The sequence below is a fragment of the Carcharhinus amblyrhynchos genome, chromosome 18, assembly GCF_965287045.1.
Source record: "Carcharhinus amblyrhynchos chromosome 18, sCarAmb.v2.hapA, whole genome shotgun sequence".
Lineage (NCBI taxonomy): Eukaryota > Metazoa > Chordata > Chondrichthyes > Carcharhiniformes > Carcharhinidae > Carcharhinus > Carcharhinus amblyrhynchos.
The window spans coordinates 2,848,850-2,869,413 of record NC_137341.1 but is presented as its reverse complement, the minus strand read 5'-3'; the positions used below and the strand labels follow the sequence as shown (position 1 = coordinate 2,869,413).

At 42.4% G+C, this 20,564-nt stretch overlaps 1 protein-coding gene across 3 annotated transcripts in view; it reads left to right on the top strand.

Moving 5' to 3' along the window:
- ift70 (intraflagellar transport 70) overlaps window positions 1-20,564 on the top strand; it is an 85,636-nt gene that overhangs the window by 12,926 nt on the left and 52,146 nt on the right. For all 3 annotated transcript variants that reach the window (XR_013888903.1, XM_080206269.1, XM_080206268.1), the window contains exons 5-8: window positions 5,282-5,417; window positions 7,776-7,880; window positions 11,553-11,681; window positions 18,787-18,836. Coding sequence is in view for 2 of the 3 variants with exons in the window: in XM_080206269.1 (XP_080062395.1) it covers window positions 5,282-5,417; window positions 7,776-7,880; window positions 11,553-11,681; window positions 18,787-18,836 (420 nt within the window). In the remaining variant the exon portion in view is untranslated. The remainder of the gene's footprint in view (window positions 1-5,281; window positions 5,418-7,775; window positions 7,881-11,552; window positions 11,682-18,786; window positions 18,837-20,564) is intronic.

The window sequence follows — 20,564 nt, the reverse complement described above, 5'->3', positions numbered from 1 at the left end:
AGAGAGTTCATTAAGAAAGTACCTGCGTCCCAACTGATTTTATATGTCTTTTTCTGTACTGTATTCCTTCCCAAAACAGCTTTCAATGATAATACTGCATCCCTAGTTTAACCCTGGTAAAACTTTTAAAATTTCATGGGATTTTTTTTAACTAAAAACATTGAACTAGAGTTGTCACTTAGTTGTGCCACCAACATAAACAGTCTGGACAGAATCCACCAAGTCAATGTACACACATTGTATATTGTCACGGTGCAGTAAGGAAGTCATTCAGCCCATTGTCTGCACCAGTTCTCCAAATGAGCATTATGACTTAGTTCCATTCTCCTGCCCTTGCCCTGTACCCTTAAGTAATCATTTAACGTCCTCTTGATTGCCTTGATTGAACCTGGCTCCACCACACTGCTAGACAATGCATTCCAGACCCCAACCACTCACTATGTTGAAAAGGATTTTCTCACATCATATATGTTCTTTGCAAATGACTCCAAATCTGTGTCCTTTCGTTTCGCTTCTTTTATGAGCAGTAACAGTTTCTCCCTGTCTACTCTGTCCAGCCTCTTCACCATTTTGAACGTCTCTACCAAATCTCCTCTTAGCCTTCTTCTCTCTAAGGAGAACAGTTCCAATCTCTCTAATATTTTGAGGATTGGTTGATTTATTATTGTCACTTGTATTGGGATACAGTGAAAAGTATTGTTTCTTGCAAGCTGTTACAGACAAAAACGTACCATTCACAGAGTACACAGGGAAGAAGGAAAGAATCAGGTGCAGAATATAAAGTTGCAGCTATCGATAAGTTGAAGAGAAAGATCAGCTTATTGTGTGATAGGACCATTCAGCAGGAAAGAACCTGTTTTCGGTACATGCTTGCAGACTTCTGTGTCTTTTTCTCGACGGAAGAAGGTGGATGAGAGTATGCCTGGGGTGCGTGAGATCCTTGATTATGCTGATTGCTTTGCCGAGGCATGGGCAGTGTAGACAGAGTCAATGGATGGGAGCTGGTTTGCGTGATGGACTGGGCTGTGTTCACAAATCTTCTTAGCTTCTTGCAATCTAGGTCAGAAAGGAGCCATATCAAGTTGTGTTGCAACCGGAAAGGATGCTTTCTGTGGTGCACCTTTAGAAATTGGGGAGAGTCGTAGCGGACACGCTGAATTTCCTTCGCCTTCTGAGAAAGTAGAGGCGTTGGTGGGCATTCTTAACTATAATGTTGGCGTGGAGGGACCAGAACAGATTGTTGGTGACTTGGACACCCAGAAACTTGAAGCTCCTGACTGTTTCCACTTCATCACCATTGATGTAGACAGGGGCATGTCTTTCTGTACACTTCCTAAAGTTGATGACTATCTTTGTTTTACTGACATTTAAGGAGGGATTATTGTCATCACATCATTTCACTAAATTCTAACCTTATAACTGAATTTCTCCTGGAACCATTCTTGTAAACCTAATTCTTGCAAATGTAATTTATGCCAAAAATCACTCATGTTGGTGATTGGCGCGATTTAAAAATTTATTCGGGGATGTGGACATTGACAGCTAAGTCAGCGTTTGTTATCCTATTGTTAGTTTGAGATTTTGTTTGCATGCATCAGACCATGAGTTTTGAAAAATGAGAGATGATCTCACGGAAATCTACAAAATGTTTAAGGGTATAGGCAGGATAGATGCAGGTAAGGAGGGTGATTCTCCCAAAAAAATTTTAAGTGTTGAAAACTTGAATGAATCCTGCTGTTTTTTTTCAGCGAGAGCTTCACAATGAATCTCCCACACTCTGTGCATCACATAGAGCCCTAGTGTGAAACATGTTAAAAAGTTGTGGACATGGCCTATTCCCAATGGAGAGGCCAGCGGCATAGCACTGAGCGGGCCACTGCTCCTCTGCCGATGTGTCAGTGCTGAGATTGGCACATGCGCAGTGGCCCCGCATTGCTCGATCACTGGCCAGCTCCACAACCCGTCATTGTTTCCCTCTTTTCCAGCCCCACCGCCACGGACGTGTCTGGACCAGCCCCTACCCTCCTGTCTGCCTCGATTTCACCCCCCCACCCCCCCTTTGCAGCCTGAAATCCTTCTGTGCAGAGCGGCAGCGTGACCTCCCTCCCACCCTCCACCACCTGCCCCACTACAATTAGGCCCCGCCCTCTTACTGCCTTTTCCCTGTGAGCAATACCAAGCTGCCCCCGGACACTACCACTTTGCCCCTTGGGCAGCGCCCAGGAGGCCCTTGCTAACCTCGATGGTCTCCCTTCACTCCAGTGGGGTCCAGCTGCCAGCTGTCCAAAGATGTGTGGGTTAGGTTGATTGGCCATGCTAAGAAATTGTCCCTTAGTGTCCAGGGATGTGTAGGTTAGAGGGTATAATATGTAGGGATATGGGGGTAGGGCCTGGGTGGGATTGTGTTCGGTGCAGACTTGATGGGCCAAAGGGCCTCTTTCTGCACTGTAGGGTTCTATGATTCTCCGCAAATGAGGAGCTGTGATAAACCCTGCTGGAGTGAACCAGTCCTGGCTTGGGGAGGATGGCGAGAGACGCTAGTGGGCCCAGAGAATTCAGTCCCGGGCCTGCTGATCATATGTAAAATATATTTTAGAAGATTATTTTAATAAATTATGCAGCCTCGCGCCAATTTCTGGCACAGAGCTGAGGGCGCCAGAAACCTGGCTGCTGGAGAATCGCAGAGGCTGTGGCGCCCAGTGGGAAGCCCACGAAATGGTCTCTGCTTGAGTCTCCCAGGGGCAGGTAGAATCGCGTCCAAGATGTTTCCCCTGGGTTTGGGAGTCTCGAACCAGGGGGCACAATTTCAGAATAAGGGGGAAGCCGCTTGTGACTGAGATGAAAAGAAATGTCTTTACACAGAGGGTTGTGAATCTGTGGAAGGGCCATGGAAGCTCAGGCATTGTGTGTGTTTAAAGCAGAGATTGATAGATTTCTGATTAACAATAATATAAAGGATTGTGGGATACTGGGGGCAAAAGGCATTGAAGTGTCAGATCAGCCATGATTGTATTGAATGATGGAGAAATCTCGATGGACTGAATGGCCTCCTCCTGTTCGCAAGTCCACAGAACTGGCCACTTAAAGAACAAAGAACAGTGCAGCACAGGAACAGGCCTCTCGGCCTGCCAAACCTGCACAGATCATAATATCTGCCTAAACTAAAACAGTTTGTGTATACAGAGTCAGTGCCCTTCCATTCCCATCATAATCATGTATTCATCTCGATGCCCCTCATATGCTGCTATCGTACCTGTTCCCACCTTCTCCCTGGGCAGTGTGTTCCAGACATTCACCACCCTTTGTAAAAAAGAAAATACTTGCCTGCCCATCTCCTCTAAACTTTTCCCCATGCACCTTAAACCTACGTCCTCCCAGTACTTGGCCTTTCCACGCTAGTAAAGGGCATCTATCTATTCTGTCCATGCTTAGTTACATACCTACCCAGTTAGTCACATACTTACAGTCAGAGCTGTAAAACTGCCACTTTTGCTGCTTTGAGATGGTTTTTCAGATTACACTCATTTTCTTAAATACACAGCGGGTCGAAGACACATTTTATAAAAGTGTTCTCATGTTAAAAATATTTCATTTGCTCTGAAGTTGACTAGTTGATTTAATACAGCTTTTTAGCAAGAACACCATTTGTGTAAAAGGTTCCAAGGAATTCATGGGACATTCTAAAACAAACTGACACTCAGCCACGTACGGACATGTTGCCACCACACACTAGGTGGAGTATTTCCTGCAATTATCTCCCCACTCCCTTGCAAGCAAACATACCAGCAGAGCATTCATTTATCACATTTACTTCCAAGAGTGCCTTACAGGCAGCCGAATCCTCCTCATGATTCTAGTGTTCACTTCCAGCTTCCTCACAGACAGATGGCTGGCTGTCCTCACAGAGGGCACACATGATGTTCACTGCTGCACTAGGAGACCATGTCACAATAGACAGATGTATAAGGCAGGATTTCATGACCTCATTTGGGCAGGGCTCATAAAATCGCACCCAAGGCCAGCGGAGAATTCCGTTCTGCGAACCTCGCCTGCCCCGATTCCAGGGCTGACGAGACGGTAAAGTTCTGACGTTAGACACAGACAACATTCTGATTGAATTGGTACAGTTCCTTATGGTTTTGTTGGAACCTCTCTTGGCATCGTTTAGTAAATGTGATTTGTAATTGGTGGCCAGAGTTCCAGTGTATGGAGTTATTGGGCAGTAGCTGTTGGGAAAGGTGTGCCGAGGGCAGGGTGGGGTTGGGGGGGGTGTTGCGGTGAGTGAAGAGGAGAGGGGGGGGGCGCAGGGAGAGGAGGATATGGGCAGTGGGTGAGGGGGAGATGGGGAGAGAGTGGTGAGGGGATGGGTAGCGAGGGAGAGATGGGGAGGTGCGGGGGGGGGGGGTCGGGAAGGTATGCTGGGGAAAGGAGCAGTGAGTGAGGGGGACAGGGTGGAGAGTGAGGGGAAGATGGAGAGAAGGGACAGTGAGTGAGGGGGAGAGGGGAGATGAGGAGACGAGGCGGGGAGCAAAGGGGAGATGGGGAGAGAGAGAGGAGGAGGGGCGGAAGGCGGGGAGCGAGGGGGTGACCGAGAGAAGGGGCGGGGAGCGAGGGGGAGAGGGGGCAGGGAACGAGGGGGAGTGGGGAGTGAGGCAGCGACGGGGAGAGGGGATGGTGGACAAGGGGGCAACAGGGAGAGGAGCTGGGGGGCAATGGGGAGAGGGGACAGAACGATATACATTTCTTTTACCTTTGCTTAGCGCTCTCTCCACTCACATTGTCTGTACCTTTAAGTCTTGATTCCCTGTAAAGACTCGCATTCCAACCATTATTTTGTAAATTGAGTTTGTGTCTGTATATGCCCTGTTTGTGAATAGGACTCCCACTTGCCTAATGAAGGGGCAGCACTCCAAAAGCTAGTGGCTTTTGCTAGTGGATAAACCTGTTGGACTTTAACCTTGTGTTGTGAGACTTCTTACTGTGCTGGAGTACTGCCCAGTTGATATTAAAACACCAGTTTGCCTCTGAAATGTTTTAAAACAAGTTTTGACTTGTCGAAGCCATTTTAACTTTATTCGTTCAGCCAGGTTTCAAAATAAATTGCAAGGTTTGAAGTATATAATGATGGGTTTCTTTCCATGTCGAAGGAACCCAATACGTGTAACTCATTAGAAGTTGGAGAGAAAACCATGATTGTAATGTTTGAATTACTATTTCTAGAACATATATTTGCCAGTGTTGGAGAATGAAGTGAAACCAAATGTATTTTTTCTAATGTTAGAGTCTTGTAGAGCAACAGCCTACTGATGATCCAGACACCGAGATTAATCTGGGGTGTTTGCTGTACAAGGAAGGACACTATGAAGAGGCCTGCAAGAAATTTACCACAGCGATGCAGGTGGTGGGCTACAAACCAGGTTAGACTGTCAAAACCACAAAAACGAATGGTTGACTGATTTTTGTCACATTTTAATGCTGTTTTTGAATCTTTTTAAAAGCCTTTAAACACCAAACCATTTTCATTCTCAAAGAAAGATGCAGCACAGAAGGAAGACGTTTAGCTCATCATGTCTGTACCAGCCGTTTGGTAGAGGAATCAAATTAGTCCCAGTCTCTGCTCTTTCCTTAAACCTAGTGTTCATAAACTCATAGAATCCCTACAGAGCAGAAGGAGGCCATTCAGTCTATCAAGTCTGCACCGACCACAATTCCATCCACACTCACATATTTATACATAGTTTAGCATGGCCAATCAACCTAACCTGCACATCTTTGTACTTCCCCTTTTGAAATATTTATTGAATTTTTAAAAAAATATTTTCATTAAACATTAAATAAAACTCCTCTGACAATGGCAAGGATTTATTTTCTTGGATAAGGAGCCAAAGCTGCACGTGATACTCCAGCTGTGGTTTCAGCGTGGATCTGTACAGCTGCAGTAAGAGATCCTTACTCTTGTGCTCAAGTACTATTGCAATGAAGGCCAACATACCATTTACCAGCATTTTATACATTTCAATGAAGGGGAGGCGATGGCCTAGTGGTATTATTGCGAGACTACTAATCCAGAAACTCAGCTCATGTTCTGGGGACCCAGGTTCCAATCCCACCACAGCAGATGGTGGAATCTGAATTCAATTTAAAAACAAACCTGGAATTAAAAGTCTACTGATGACCATGAAACCATTGTCAATGTCGGAATAGCCCATCTGGTTCACGAATGTCCTTTAGGGAAGGAAATCTGCCATCCTTACCTGGTCTGGCCTACATGTGACTTCAGTCCCAAGACAATGTGATTGGCTGTGTACTGCTCTTGGGCAACTAGAGATCGGCAATAAATGCTGGCCAGCCAGCGACATGCATGTCCCACAAATGAATGAAAAAAAAATCATCTCTCACAGTCAGTATAGTTTCGGGTCATAACTTGCGCGTAGAAGTAAAATGTTTTCTTGGGTCATTTCTGTTCCATCTTCAGCCACTTCTATTGTTTGCCTTCTGGTTACCAATCCTTCTATATTTTTCCTTATTTACTCTTGTCGTTGTGATTTTGAACATCTCTATCAGAATATTAAGTAAATGGTAATAGATTGAGAAATGTTCACATACGACAGGGCCTGGGTGTCCGAGTAAATCAGTCACTAAGAGCAAGCTTGTAGGTACAGCAGACAGTTGGGAAAGTAAATGTTATGTTGGCCTTCAATGCAAGAGGACTTATGTACAAGAGCAGGGATGCCTTATTGCGGCTGTACAGGGCCTTGGTGAGATCACACCTGGAGTATTGTGTGTAGTTTCGGTCTCCTTATCCAAAAAAAGATATACTTGTTATAGAACGAGTACAGGGAAGGTTCATCAGACTGATTCCTAGGATGGTGGGATGAAGAGAGATTGGGTCAACCAGGCCAATATTCATAACAATTTAGAAGAATGGGAGGGATTTCATTGAAGTGTATAAAATTCTAATAGGGTTGGACAAACTGGATGCAGGGATTTTGTTTCCTGTAGCTGGAAAGACTAGGACAAAGGGTCACAGCCTCAGGATATGAGGGAGGCCATTTAGGACAGAGATGAGGAGAAATCTCTTCATTCAGAGGGTGGTGAACTTGTGGAATTCTCTACCACAGAAGACTGTGGAGGCCAAATCACTGAATATGTTTCAGTAGAAAATAGGTAGATTTCTTGACTCTAAAGATGTCAAGGGAGAACACTGGTGTATGGTGTTGAGATTGAGGATCAGCCATGATTATCTTGCATGGTGGCGGAGCAGGTTCAAAGGGCATATTGACTTACTGCCCTTATTTCTAATGTTTCTATCAAATCTCTTCACCTTCCTCGTTGTAAAGAGAACAGTCTAATCTCTCTTCAAGTAGCTGCAATCCCTATCTACTCTATCAAAATATCTCAACTGTTATGTGGAAAGACTACTGGGGTTGTGGTCTTTCTTAGACGAGAGAAGGCTGAGAGATTTGATTTGTAAAGCAAATAAAGAAGAACTGTTTCTAATAGTTGAAGGGTCAATAACAAGAAGGCTTATAAATTGCCATTACACTCTGAAACAATTGAAATGCGAAGCTTGGCAGAATATAACTTTCACTCTCAGATACATGTAGCTTTTAAACCATCCATTTATTTTAACAGAATTGTTGCGTGTTCATGAATGATCATATTTACTTTTTAATTGTATTAGATTTGGTTAATTATAGTTTTTTTAAATCAGCTTGCTGCTTTATTTGGATTGCATTCTGAAATCAATTAAATATGCCTCTGCTTTCTTTCAGATTTGACCTACAATATTGCCCTGTGTTATTACAGCATGAAACAGTATGCGCCTGCTTTGAAGTACATTGCAGAAATAATAGAACGTGGAATTAGGGAACATCCAGGTAAGATGCTTTATCCAATGTAACCTTTATTTAAAAATGTTGTCTTCACTTAATTCCTAAATTAAGAGGGAGGACTGCAAGATGGGGTTCTCGATTTTACTCCGCAAAGCACGTGCTAATTGGCATGGTCCGAAACACGTGCATTGGTCATGCTAAACTCTCTCTCGTACCCGAACAGGTGCAAAAGTGTGGCACCAAGGGGATTTTCATAGTAACTTCATTACGAGTTTACTGTAAGCCTTACCTGTGACTAATAAATCAACTTTAATGATTGAGATAAAGGATAAGGTATCTTTCACACTAATATATATTTACCACCTGATAGTGGAAGGAAAGTGAAGGAAGAAATTTATAGGAAATGTATGAAATGAGTAGAAGATGTGGAGTAATCACAGGAGATTTCAATAAAATTCGAAAGAGTAGTTAAAGGAAACAGTTTCGATATTTTGTACAAATTTTACTGAGTAAACAATAGAGCCCAACAATAGAAGAGAAACTGCTGGAACTGGTAAATAAGGTAAGTTTATTTATAAGTGTCACAAGTAGGCTCACATTAATACCGCAACTAAATTACTGTGTTACTGCTAAGTGTATTGGCGATGGTGATCCCAACCTAATATGTAAAGCACTGATTGAAAAAGATAAAACAAGATTAAAACTGATATTAGGGAAAATAGATTGGGGAAAGCTAATTCTGAGGTGATGGGAATGGAACTGGGATTGACATTTTGTTTTTGTGGGAGGTGGACATTGCTGAAAATGCCAGTATTTATTGTCCATCCCAAATTGCCCTTGAACTCAGTGGCTGCAAGGCTATTTCAGAGGACAGTTAATAGTCAGCCATGTTGCTGTGGGCCTGGAGTCACAGGTAGGCTGTATTTTTTATGACAATCAGTGATAGCTTAAGCGTCACCCTTACCACGGCTGGTTTTTAATTTCAGATTTGGTAATTGAATTTAAATTCCACTAGTCGCTAAAGGTGAAATTTGAACCGGGATCGCAAGCCCAGTGACAATACCACTATGCTATCATTTCCCCATGCCATACAGCTAATTTTATTTTTAAGATTCAAGAAAGAAGACCAAACAAAGCCATGGAACTATCCTGTGTCAAGGGAAGAAAAGTAATAATCTTTACTTAAGCATGTTATAGAAGAATATCTAGACACTGAAAAGATAGGAAAGAGCAGTTAGCATGGATTTCAGCTTGGAGTATCATGCTTGACCTCCTTTTGAATTCTTTGAAAAAGTAAGAACAGAAAGAATAGATGGGAGCAATATAGTGGATGTGATATGAATCATCTTAACTGCCTCACCTTTGTTCAATGTTCACAAATTAGTCTCGTGCTATTTTACTGCTCCAGCAAAACTAACAACAAAGCACGATAGTTACAAACATGAAACAAAAGATGTCAGTTCGACCTTGTCCCAGTGGTCTTACATATGGCATATGGACAAGAAACAGAATGAATGTAAAGCTGGCTACAAAACAGAAAATGAAAGGAGTAGTGGTTCGAAATGGTTGCTGAGACTGGCAGAAGGTGGAAATGGCATTCCACAGGGCCACTGGTAATCAACATTTAAAATTATTTGGACTTGGGCATTGGAAGTGCAATCTCAAAATTCCTGAATTTGAGGGCATAGTTAATGAGAAATTTACAGGCCTTGTGTCAGTGATAGGGAAATTATTGGAGAAGATTCTTAGGGGCAGGATTTACCAACATTTGGAAAAATATGGATATGTTCGCAGTGGGCAGCGTGTCTCACAAATTTGATTGAGTTCTATGGAGAAGTGACAAAGATGATTGAGAGCAGGGCAGTGGATGTTATCTACATGGACTTTAGCAAGACCTTAGACAAGGTCCCTATTGGCAGGTTGATAGGTGGAGAAATGGCAGATGGAATTTAGTTGGGACCAGTGTGAGGTAATGCATTTTAGTAGGTCTAATGCAGGAGGGGCGTATACAGTATATGGCAGAATCCTTAGAATCATTACACGGGGATCTAGGCGTACAGATCCCCAGTTCCCTGAAAGTGGCAATACAAGTGGATAAGGTGGTCAAGAAGACGTATGGCGTTCTTACTTTCATCGATCAGGGTGTGGAGTATAAAAATTAGCAAGCCCTGTTGCAGCTGTCTAGGCCACATTGGAATATTGCAAACAATTCTCGTCGCCACATTACCAAAAGGATGTGGAGACTTTGGGCAGGGTACAGAAAAGATTTACCAGGATGTTGCCTGTTTGGAAGGCATTGGCTATGAGTTGGACAAACTTTGTTTCCACATGAACGTTGAAGGCTGAGGGGCGACCTGATAGAAATTTACAAAATGATGAGGGGCATGATGGAATGGATGGTCAGAGTCTTTTTCTCAGGGTTGAAATGTCAGTTACTAGGGGGCATAGGTCAAAGGTGAAAGGGGGGGGAAGTTTAATGGAGATGTGAGTGGCAAATTTTTTACACAGAGGGTGGTAAGTGCCTAGAATGTGCTGTCAGAGGAGGTAGTAGAAGGTACAAAAACAACGTTTAAGAGGCATCTTGACAGGTACATGAATAGGCAGGGAATAGTGGGAAATGAATCATAGAACCGTAGAAATCTACAGTGCAGAAAGAAGCCCTTCGGCCCATCGAGTCTGCACTGAACACAATCCCACCCAGGACCTACCCCCATCTCCCTACATATTTTACTCACTAATCCCTCGAACCTACATGTCCCTGGACACTAAGGGGCAATTTCTTAGCATGGCCAATCAACCCAACCCGCGCACCTTTGGACTGTGGGAGGAAACCGGGACACCCCGAGGAAACCCACGCAGACACGAGGGGAATGTGCAAACTCCACACAGACAGTGACCCGAGCCGGGAATCGAACCCAAGACCCTGGAGCTGTGAAGCAGCAGTGCTAACCCACTGTGCTGCCGTGCCGTTCTATATGGACCACGTAGAGGCGAAAGAGGTCACGTCAGTGCAGGTTTAATGGATCACAGAGCCTGTTCCTGTGCTGTACTGTGCTTTGTTAAGTGCTCAATTATTCCTTGTGGTAACAAGTTTCACGTTCTAACCTTTCTGAGGTAAATAAGTTTCTCAAATTTTTATTGGATTTATTAGTAACTACCTTGTATTTATGACCCATAGTTCTGGTCTCACACACAACCTTTTAAACCCTTTTAAATTCTTAAATCTCTACCAAGTCACTCTTACATTAAAGTAAAAGAATCTCAGGCAGCCCAAACCTTTCCAAGTAGGTATAACTTTTCTGTTCAGGTATCATTCAAGTGAATTTTTTTTTTGTACTTTCTCCAGTCTCTCTCTTTTTATAATGTGGAGTCCAGAACTGAGCACAGTACCCCAAGTGCGGTCTCACCAAAGTTCAAGATAAGTTTAACATAACCTCTCTGCTTCAAATCTATCCCTCTAGAATTGAACTCCATTTTTTTCAGTTTATTAATGGTGTTATTAAACTGCATCACTATTTTTGTGAGTTGTGTCTCTACTTCAAGGCCCCGCTTTTTTAAGAGCTTCTTAATATGCAACACCTTCTCCCACCAGAATGGATCCTCAGTTTTATTTATATTGAAGTTCCTTTGCCAATTTTTCAGTTCAGCAAGTTACATATGGTAACCCTAAAATCAAAGCTCCTGCTTGAGCTTTTGTTATCAATTGTTCTTTTTCAGAGCTTAGTGTTGGAATGACGACTGAAGGGATTGATGTGAGAAGTGTTGGAAACACATTAGTGCTCCATGAAACTGCTTTGGTTGAAGCTTTTAATCTTAAAGCAGCCATTGAATACCAACTGAAGAACTGTAAGTGTACAAGACAAAAATAAATCCTAACTACTTTGTAGCATGTAATGTACACTTTCTACTCAGGAGGTTAATTACTTTTCTCAATTTCAAAAAATTTACAGATTAAATGGAAAAATATGACAGCTAATATCACTAAGCTTCTTGATAACAACAGATACTCTTATTACAAAGGGTTATTCTGTTAAAATAATGGGCAGCTATTTTGTAGGAAACTAGTAGATTTTAATGCTCGGTGAGATGTGAGAGGTGCGTTTTTTTACACAGAGGGTGGTAAGTGCCTGGAATGCGCTGTCAGGGGAGGTGGTAGAAGCAGATTCAATAGCAAAGTTTAAGAGGCATCTTGACAGATAAATAAATAGGCAGGAAATAGAGGGGTATGGACCACATAGGGGCAAAAGGTCCTTAATTGGAAAGGTGTCATGAATCAATGCAGACTTGTTGGGCTGAAGAGCCTGTTTCTGTGGGTGTACTCCTTTTTATTCAGAGGAAGGAGTTATAATGAAGTCTAATAAAGACTAAGTCCAGATTTCTGCGTGCGTATATGAAAGTGGGGGTGTTTACTGATTTTGATTTGATTTGATTTATTATTGTCACGTGTATTGATATATAGTGATAAAAAGTATTATTTCCTGCGCATGATACAGACAAAGTATATCGTTCACAGAGAAGGAAAGGAGAATGCAGAATGTAGTGGTACAGTCAGAGCTAGGGTGTAGAGAAAAATCAACTCAATGCGAAGTAGATCTATTCAAAAGTCTGACAGCAGCAGGGAAGAAGCTGTTTTTGCGTCAGTCGGTACATTTCCTCAGATTTTTGTATCTTCTTCCCGACGGAAGAACTTCGGGTGCGTGAGGTCCTTAATAATGCTGGCTGCTTTTCTGAGGCAGCAGGAAGTGTAGACAGTGACAGTGGATGGGAGGCTGGTTTGTGTGATGGAGTAATGATTGAAAGTGTTTAATCGTTACTCTTCAGATACTGAAGCAGTCCATACCCATTTGCAGCAAGACCTGAACAACATTCAAACTTGGGCTGATAAATGGCAAGTAACATTCGTGCCCCACACATACGCCAGGCAATGACTATCTCCAACAAGAAAGAATATAACTAGTATTCATTGATATTCAAATGACAGTGCCACCATTACCAATATCTTGGAGGTTACCATTGACCAGGAGAGTAGTTCAGGGAATGGGAATCCTGTGGCAACTGATTGACTTCCTGGCTCTCCAAAGTCTTCCTGCCATCTACAAGGCACAAGCCAGGAATGTGATGGAACACGCTCTACTTGCCTGGGTGAATCCAGCTCCGACAACATTCAAGAAACCCAACACCATCCAGGATAAAGCAGTCACCTTGATTGACGCTCCATCCACAAACATTTACTCTCTCTCCACCACCGATAAACATTGACAGCAGTGTGTACAATCTACAAGATGCATTGAAGGAACTCACCAAGACTGCTTCAGTAGCACTCGCCAAGACTTCTGCCATCAAAAAGCAGAAGGGTAGAAGATGCATGGAAAATCATTTTCAAGTCCCACACCATCCTGACTTGGACATATTTCGCTGTCCCTTCACTGTGGCTGGTCAAAATCCTGGACCTCTCTCTCTAACAGCACTATGGCTGTACCTACAGCTTAGGGACTACAATGGTTCATGAAGATGGGTCACCACCATCTTCTCGAGCCAAATAAAAATGCTGGTCTGGCCAGTGCTGCCCACATGCTACGAATGAATATAAACAAGTGAATGCCTGGAGTGTGGAAAATTAAATTGGTGAGTTACTTCATTCCCGAGTTTCTTGGCTGCAGAAAGCCAGTTGGAAATATGACACAGCATCAATAACAGAGGCCTGACTCAGACAAGAGTAGGAATGAATGTTGCATACTCCTAGATTAAAGATATTCCGAAAATATAGGAAAGGATAGAAAGGGACAGGAGTAGTAATGTTGGTTAAAGAGAATATTGGAGTGCTGGAGAGAGATGTTCCAGAGGGGTCAAGGACAGAATCTATTTGGCAAAAGCTGAGGAACAATAAAGGGCAACTACATTTCTCCATAGCTGACAGGCTACCAACAACTGGGAAAGTTGAAAAGAAACACGTTTGCAAGGAAATTGCAGAGAGGTACAAGAACATACAGCCGTTATCATCGGGGACTTTCGAAGTATGCCTGTCGGTATTTGGATAATTATTGTAAAGGGCAGAGGGGGATGAGAATTCCTAGATTGTGTTCAGGAAAGTTCTCTACAGCAGTATGTTTCCAGTCCAACAAGAAAAGCGACCTTCTGAGATTGGTTCCTGGGAATGAAGTGAGCCAAGTGGATCAAACATCAGCAGGAGAGCATTTAGGATACAGTATATCATAGGGTTTAGGTTGGCTATGGAAAGTGACAAAGTACAATCAAGCCAACTTCAATGAGATAAGAATGGGTCTGACCCAGCTAAACTGGAGTCAGAAATTGGTAGGCAAAGCTGTAACTGTCTTAAATCAGTAATCTCTAAACTGTCTGTGCTTTATATGCTCTGTCTGAGGCCAGAACTCCCCATTCACCTGACGAAGGGGCTAACCCCGAAAGCTTGTGAGTCTATTATCAAATAAATCGCTTGGACTAAATCCTGGTGGTGTTAGACTTTTTACTGTGTTTACGCCAGTCCAACGCCGGCGTACCCACATCATGACTGTCTTAAGGAAGACAGAGTTTGGGCATAGTCAGAGTACATTCCTGGAGCTCTCTGGAAGACAAAAGAGATTAAGACAAAGTAGAAAAAAACATACTTAAGACAGTTAACCACCCCAGCCAAGAACTAGGATCAAATAGAAAATTTGAGGTGGAATTGATAAAACAAAGAGCATGTTAAAGGATTGGCAGCTCACGTTAAAGTTGTTCTATGGGCATATAAATAGTGAAAGGTTGGAAATGGGAGAGTTGAGCCACTTACAACCATACAGGGGATTTATGCATGGAGGCAGGTGGATGGCTGATGACACAAATATTTTGCATGGGTCTTAACAGAGGAACAATATGCTCCTAGAGTCATGATGGAGGAGGAGGTAGTTCAGGCACCTGAAGGGTTTAAATTGATAGTGAGGTGGTATAGGTAGGATACCTGTACTTAACATTGAAATACCTCCAGGAAAGGCTGAGATCTATCCATGAATGCTGAGGAAAGTGAAAATGGAAATGACAGAGGCTCCGGTCAGAATCGTCCCGTCTTCTCTTGACTCAGGAGTCGTGCCAGAGAACTGCAAATGTTAACCTTTGTTCAGAAAAGGGTGGAAAGATAAGCCAGGCAACCATAGGTCAGTCAATGGGGGAAGCGATGGCCTCGTGTTGTTGTCTTTTGACTATTAATCCAGCAACTTGGCTAATGTTCTGGAGACCCAAGTTCGAATCCTGCCATGGTAGATGGTAGAATTTGAATTCGATTTTAAAAAAAAACCTGGAATTAAGAATCTACAGATGTCCATAAAACTGTTGTTGATTGCCGGAAAAACCCATCTGGTTCACTAATTTCCTTTAGGAAGGAAATCTGCCGTCCTTATCTGGTCTGGCCTACATGTGACTCCAGAGCCACAGTCATGTGGTTGACTCTCAATTGCCCTCAGGCAGCTCAGGATGGGCAGTAAATGTTGGCCAGCCATATGGCGCCCATGTCCCACAAATAATAAAAATAAATAAATTTATGTTCAGTGGCTGGCTGGGGGAGGGAGATGACTTCCAAAAGCTGTTTGATATGGTGTGGATAACAGATTTGAGCAAAATTAGTTCATGAATGAAAGGGACAGTAGCAACATGGATGTGAAATTGGCTCACTGACAGAATAATTATTGTAAAGGGCAGAGAGGGGTGAGAGTTCCTAGATTGTTCTTAGATTCCTAGAAAACAGAGAGTAAGGGTCAATGGCTGTATTTGGAATGGAGGAAGGTTTGATGTGAAGTTCCCGTGGGTTGTTGTCAAGACCCATGCTCTTCCAGATATATATTCATAACCTGGATCTTGGTATACAGGGCACACGTTCCAAATTTTCCCAGAGGTATAAAACTTGGAAGTATTGTGAATAGTGAGGAGGGTATTGCAGAACTTCAGACGTTGGTGGCACGGGCAGGGGGCAGATGGAAATAAGTGCAGAGAAGTGTAGAGTAATAGATTTTGGTGGGAAGAATGTGGAGAGGCAATGTAAAAGCGCACAATTCTAAAAGGGGTGAAGGAGCAGAGGACTCCTGGGTGTATATGTGCATAAATTATCAAAGGTGGCAGGACAGGTTGGGAACACAGTTGGTAAAACTTAGTGTCCTGTGCTTTATCAATAGGGGAATAGAGTTCAAAAGCAAGAAAAGTTTATTAAACTTCTTCACCTCAGACAATTCCTTGGAGTTGAGGGTGACTTGCTTCCACACTGATGAGGTCTCAGGTGACTGAGGAATCTGGTGGGGCAGATGGTGGTTGGAAGTGGGTGGGTGGAGTGCCCGGGTTGCCACATGCTCCTTTTGCTGTCAACACTTGATCTTGCTCTTGTCAATGAAACACAAGGTGTTCAGCATCTCCCCAGATGCTGTTTCTCCACTTTGTTTCCTACGTATCATTGGATATGTTGCATTTTTCCAGGGGGATTGGTGGTGTCCTTGAAGTGGTTCCTCTGCCTTCCAGGGGCTTGCTTGCCATGTTGAAGCTCTGAATAATGTGCATGTTTCATAAAATCATAGAATCTGTCCAGTGAAGAAGGAGGCCATTCAGTCCATCAAGTCTGCGCTGACCACAATCCCATCCAGGCCCTATCCCCATAATCCCATGCATTTACCCTAGCTAGTTCCCCTGACAAAGAACAAAAACAGCCCGGGAAACAGGCCCTTCGGCCCAACGAGCCCACGCCGCCATTTTAACATTACCAGTCCCCCCTCCACCCATGAGCCTTATCTATTGTTTATGGCATTCCACATTGAGGGAAACTAATTTAGGGACAATTTATTACCTCCAATCAGCCTAATAGCACATCTTTGGGGTGTGGGAGTAAATCGGAGAACCCGGAGGAAACCCACGCAGACATCAGAAGAACATGCGGACTCCACGTAAACAGTGACCCAAGCTGGGAATCGAACCCGGGTCCCTGGCTGTGAGGGAGCAGTACGAATCACTGTGTCACCAGACTGCCCTGTTTCAGGAGTCTCGTGTCAGGTGTGCGGACAATGTGATAACACGCTGGTTCCACTTCAACAGGAGCATTGCATTCAGTTTTGGGTATTACACTTTATTGTGAAGGCATTAGCCTGCATGAAAAGTTCATGAAAATAGTTTCACGTATGAGGAACTTCAATTATGAAGATAGATTGGAGAATATTGACCTGCTGTCCGCAGAGAAGAGCAGCCTGAGAGGCGATTTGATAGAAGTATTCAAAATCATCATGGATCTGACAGAGTAATAGAGAGAAACTCTACCCACTGATGGAAGGGTCAAGAACCAGAGGGCATAGATTTAAGGTAAATATCAAAAAAAGCAATGACGACATAGGAATAGCGTTTTCATGCGTAAGTGGTTAGGATCTGGAACACACTGCCTGTGTGGTGGAAGCAGTTTCAACAGAGGCTTTCAAAAGAGTACTGGATTGTCATCTGAAAAGGAAGAATGTGCAGGGTTACTATCTCCAGGGAGAAGCAGGACAATTAGCATGATTTGAATTGTTCCTTCAGAGAGCTTGCAAAGACATGATGGGCTAAATGGCCTCCTGATGTTCTGTAATCAATCTATGATTCCATTTCTAACATATGGCAGTGACTTTAAATTACATTGGATTGTATGTACTGAGATAATTTTGGTAGAATTTTCTTGGATAACTAATTTTTAAAGTAGTCAGATATGAAATAGATGCAAGGGCAAAACTGAAACTTAAAGAAAAGGCATAAACGAGGAACAATACAACAAAGGAATTAAGAAGAAACATCAAAATATATTAGGCAAAGAAGAACTGCAAAATTAAATTGTCAGGAAACATGAGAAAAAATGTTAATTTACAAACACACAATGGCTAAAGGAAAATCAGGGAAGTGCACGAAGGACTGCTCGAGGTGAATGACTGCTAAATAGCAGCAATATTGAATAATTATTTATCAGGGAGACCTAATAGAGTGAACTGAACTTTAGAAGGAGTGAACAAAAAAAGGATATAAAGATATTTAAAAGAATTTAGATGAACTAGCCAGACTAAAGGATAAAAACCCTGGTCCCAATAGATTATATCCATGCATTTTTAATAATACGAAAAAGAATATTTATTGAATTTATTGGAAAGATGCCAGTGGTATGAGGACAAGATAAATTTAAAATAAGTTAGAATAAAACTAGAAAATTATACACCAGCTATCTTAACAGTGGTAGTGGCAAAGATAATGGATTGTTTTGCAAAGATGTAATTCTGTGGCCTTTCAAAAGGGCTGCATAATAGGCTCATGACTAGGGCCAAAGCATTGGGAATCAGGGACAAATGGCAGAATGGGTGTCAAACTAACAAAAACAGGGCTTAAAGATTGTTACTCAGAAAAGCAGAAGGTGAGAAATGATGTTTCTCAGGGATTGATGTTGGGACCATTGTTGTTTACCATCTGAGCAGATTTGAATTCAAAATTTGCAGATGGCACCAAATTGTTAACACAGATGAAGACTGACAACATAAAAGAAAACATTAATACGTTTGTAGAATGTGCATGTAAATAGTAAAATCATTTCAATATATTGATAACTGGCTGGTTAACTCAGTTGAATTTGGTGCTGATCATGCCGAGGTCACGGGTTCAATCCCTGTATGGGCCATTGCTTTTTTGGTACAGTCAGATGGACCAAATGGCGGCCTCCTGCATCGTAACAATTCAGTGATTCTGCCTTTGCTTAAAACAGAGGCACAAATAAATAACTTTTAAAGTAATAGTTCATTGGTTTAATCAGTTCTAGTGAGATATCATATCCCTTTGGTTTTCTGTGTTCTGACGATTTTCTGTATTTTATAACTATTTGTAATATTTTTTAACATGCTATTAGGTTTTATGGGGTTAAAGATGCAGAATATTGTTGCAGTGACAATTACACTGCCCATCCTTTGTTATTAAATAGATGAAGCAGCACAAGAAGCATTGACAGACATGCCACCACGATCTGAAGAGGTAAGCTGATAAAGTTTTGTTTTCAAAGGTAATATAACTTTGTTTTCTCAAATGTTTAAAATATAATTAGTTTGGTAATACATATCCACACATGATTGAGATTGTGCATAGAAATGTTATTTTTCTGTTGAATAAGCTCTGAAACGTAGTTATTTTCTGCCCTGATTTTGGTTTAAAATTAAAATCCAAAGGATAAAACATAGCAAGACTAAGCCATTTGGCCCTTTGAACCTGCTTCACCATTCATTATGATCATGGCTGATCTTCCAACTCAATAGCCTGATCCCACATTTCCCCATATCCTTTGGTACCTTTCGTCCCAGGTACAAAGTTATCTAACGCCTTCTTGGAAACTTAGAATGTTCTGGCCTCAACTACTTTCTGTGGTAGTGAATTCCACAGGCTGACCACTCTGAGTGAGGAGATTTCTCCACCATCAGCCCTTTAACTAATGTTTCCCAATCCATCATAACCTCATACCATCATAGTTTTGTTTATTACAAATCGCACGAAAGCTTTGCTCGCTTGCTTTCAGATCCGGTTACGAAGAATCCTTCTGAACTGCTTCATTAAAATCATTCTGAGGTTAAGGTTGGTTTGTTTGGTCTGATTGCCATATAAATTCCATTTAAATTTTTAGAACTGAGGATGGAATCAATAACTTTAATTTGATTTATTATTGTCACATGTATTAGTATATAGTGAAAAGTATTGTTTCTTGTGCACTATGCAGACAAAGCATACCGCATATAGAGAAGGAGAGAGTGCAGAATGTAGCATTAAACTCATAGCTAAGGTGTAGAGAAAGATCAACTTCATATCAGGTAGGTCCATTCAAAAGTCTGATGGAAGGAGGGAAGAAGCTGTCCTTGAGTCGGATGGTACGTGACCTCAAACTTTTGTATCTTTTTCCCAACGGAAGATGGTGGATGAGAGAATGTCCGGGGTGCATAGGATCCTTAATTATGCTAGCTGCTTTTATGAGGCAGTGGGACGTGTGGACAAAGTCAGTGGATGGGAGGCTGAGTTGTGTGATGGATTGGGTTACATTCATGACCTTTTATGGTTTCTTGTGGTCTTGTGCAGGGCAGGAGCCATACCAAGCTGTGATACAACCAGAAAGAATGCTTTCTATGATGCACCTGTAAAAGAATAGATAAGGACTTTTGATCTTGGAATTTAGCCCTTTTGATGTTTTTCCTGCCCTTTGCAAGCCCAGCCATCACTCAATCTCTCTCTCTTCAACCCCCTGCCAATTCTGGTCTGATGTTTTGTGATTAGGACACATAGAGACCATGCCCCAATTGCTTCTACTCCGATATGCCCTCTACAAAGGGCACCAGACCATTTCATGGTGCTGCCTCTGCTATATGAGGAACTTCCACTGGAGCTGAGAAGCGAATGCTGGGCCCAGGAGAGATGGGCTAGCGGGGAGATTCGGACCAAGAGTGGAGATCATTGATCCAGTCACCACACATAGCAGAAAATGTCTGTTCAAATCGTGAGTGGAGAACTTGCAGCAATTGGCAGTTTTTAACTTCATTTCAAAATCCTGTACAATGACAATCCTCTGGATTTTCTGCTGTGGCGGATCACCACTCTTTTGGATGCCCAGTGCTCAGTTATCATTTTGTGCTGGCACCAAACTGGTTTTTCATCTTCTTTCAGTATATTGGTGAAGCACGAAAGTGCTGTCACACAACCCCGTTTTTCCTCATTATTGTTCAG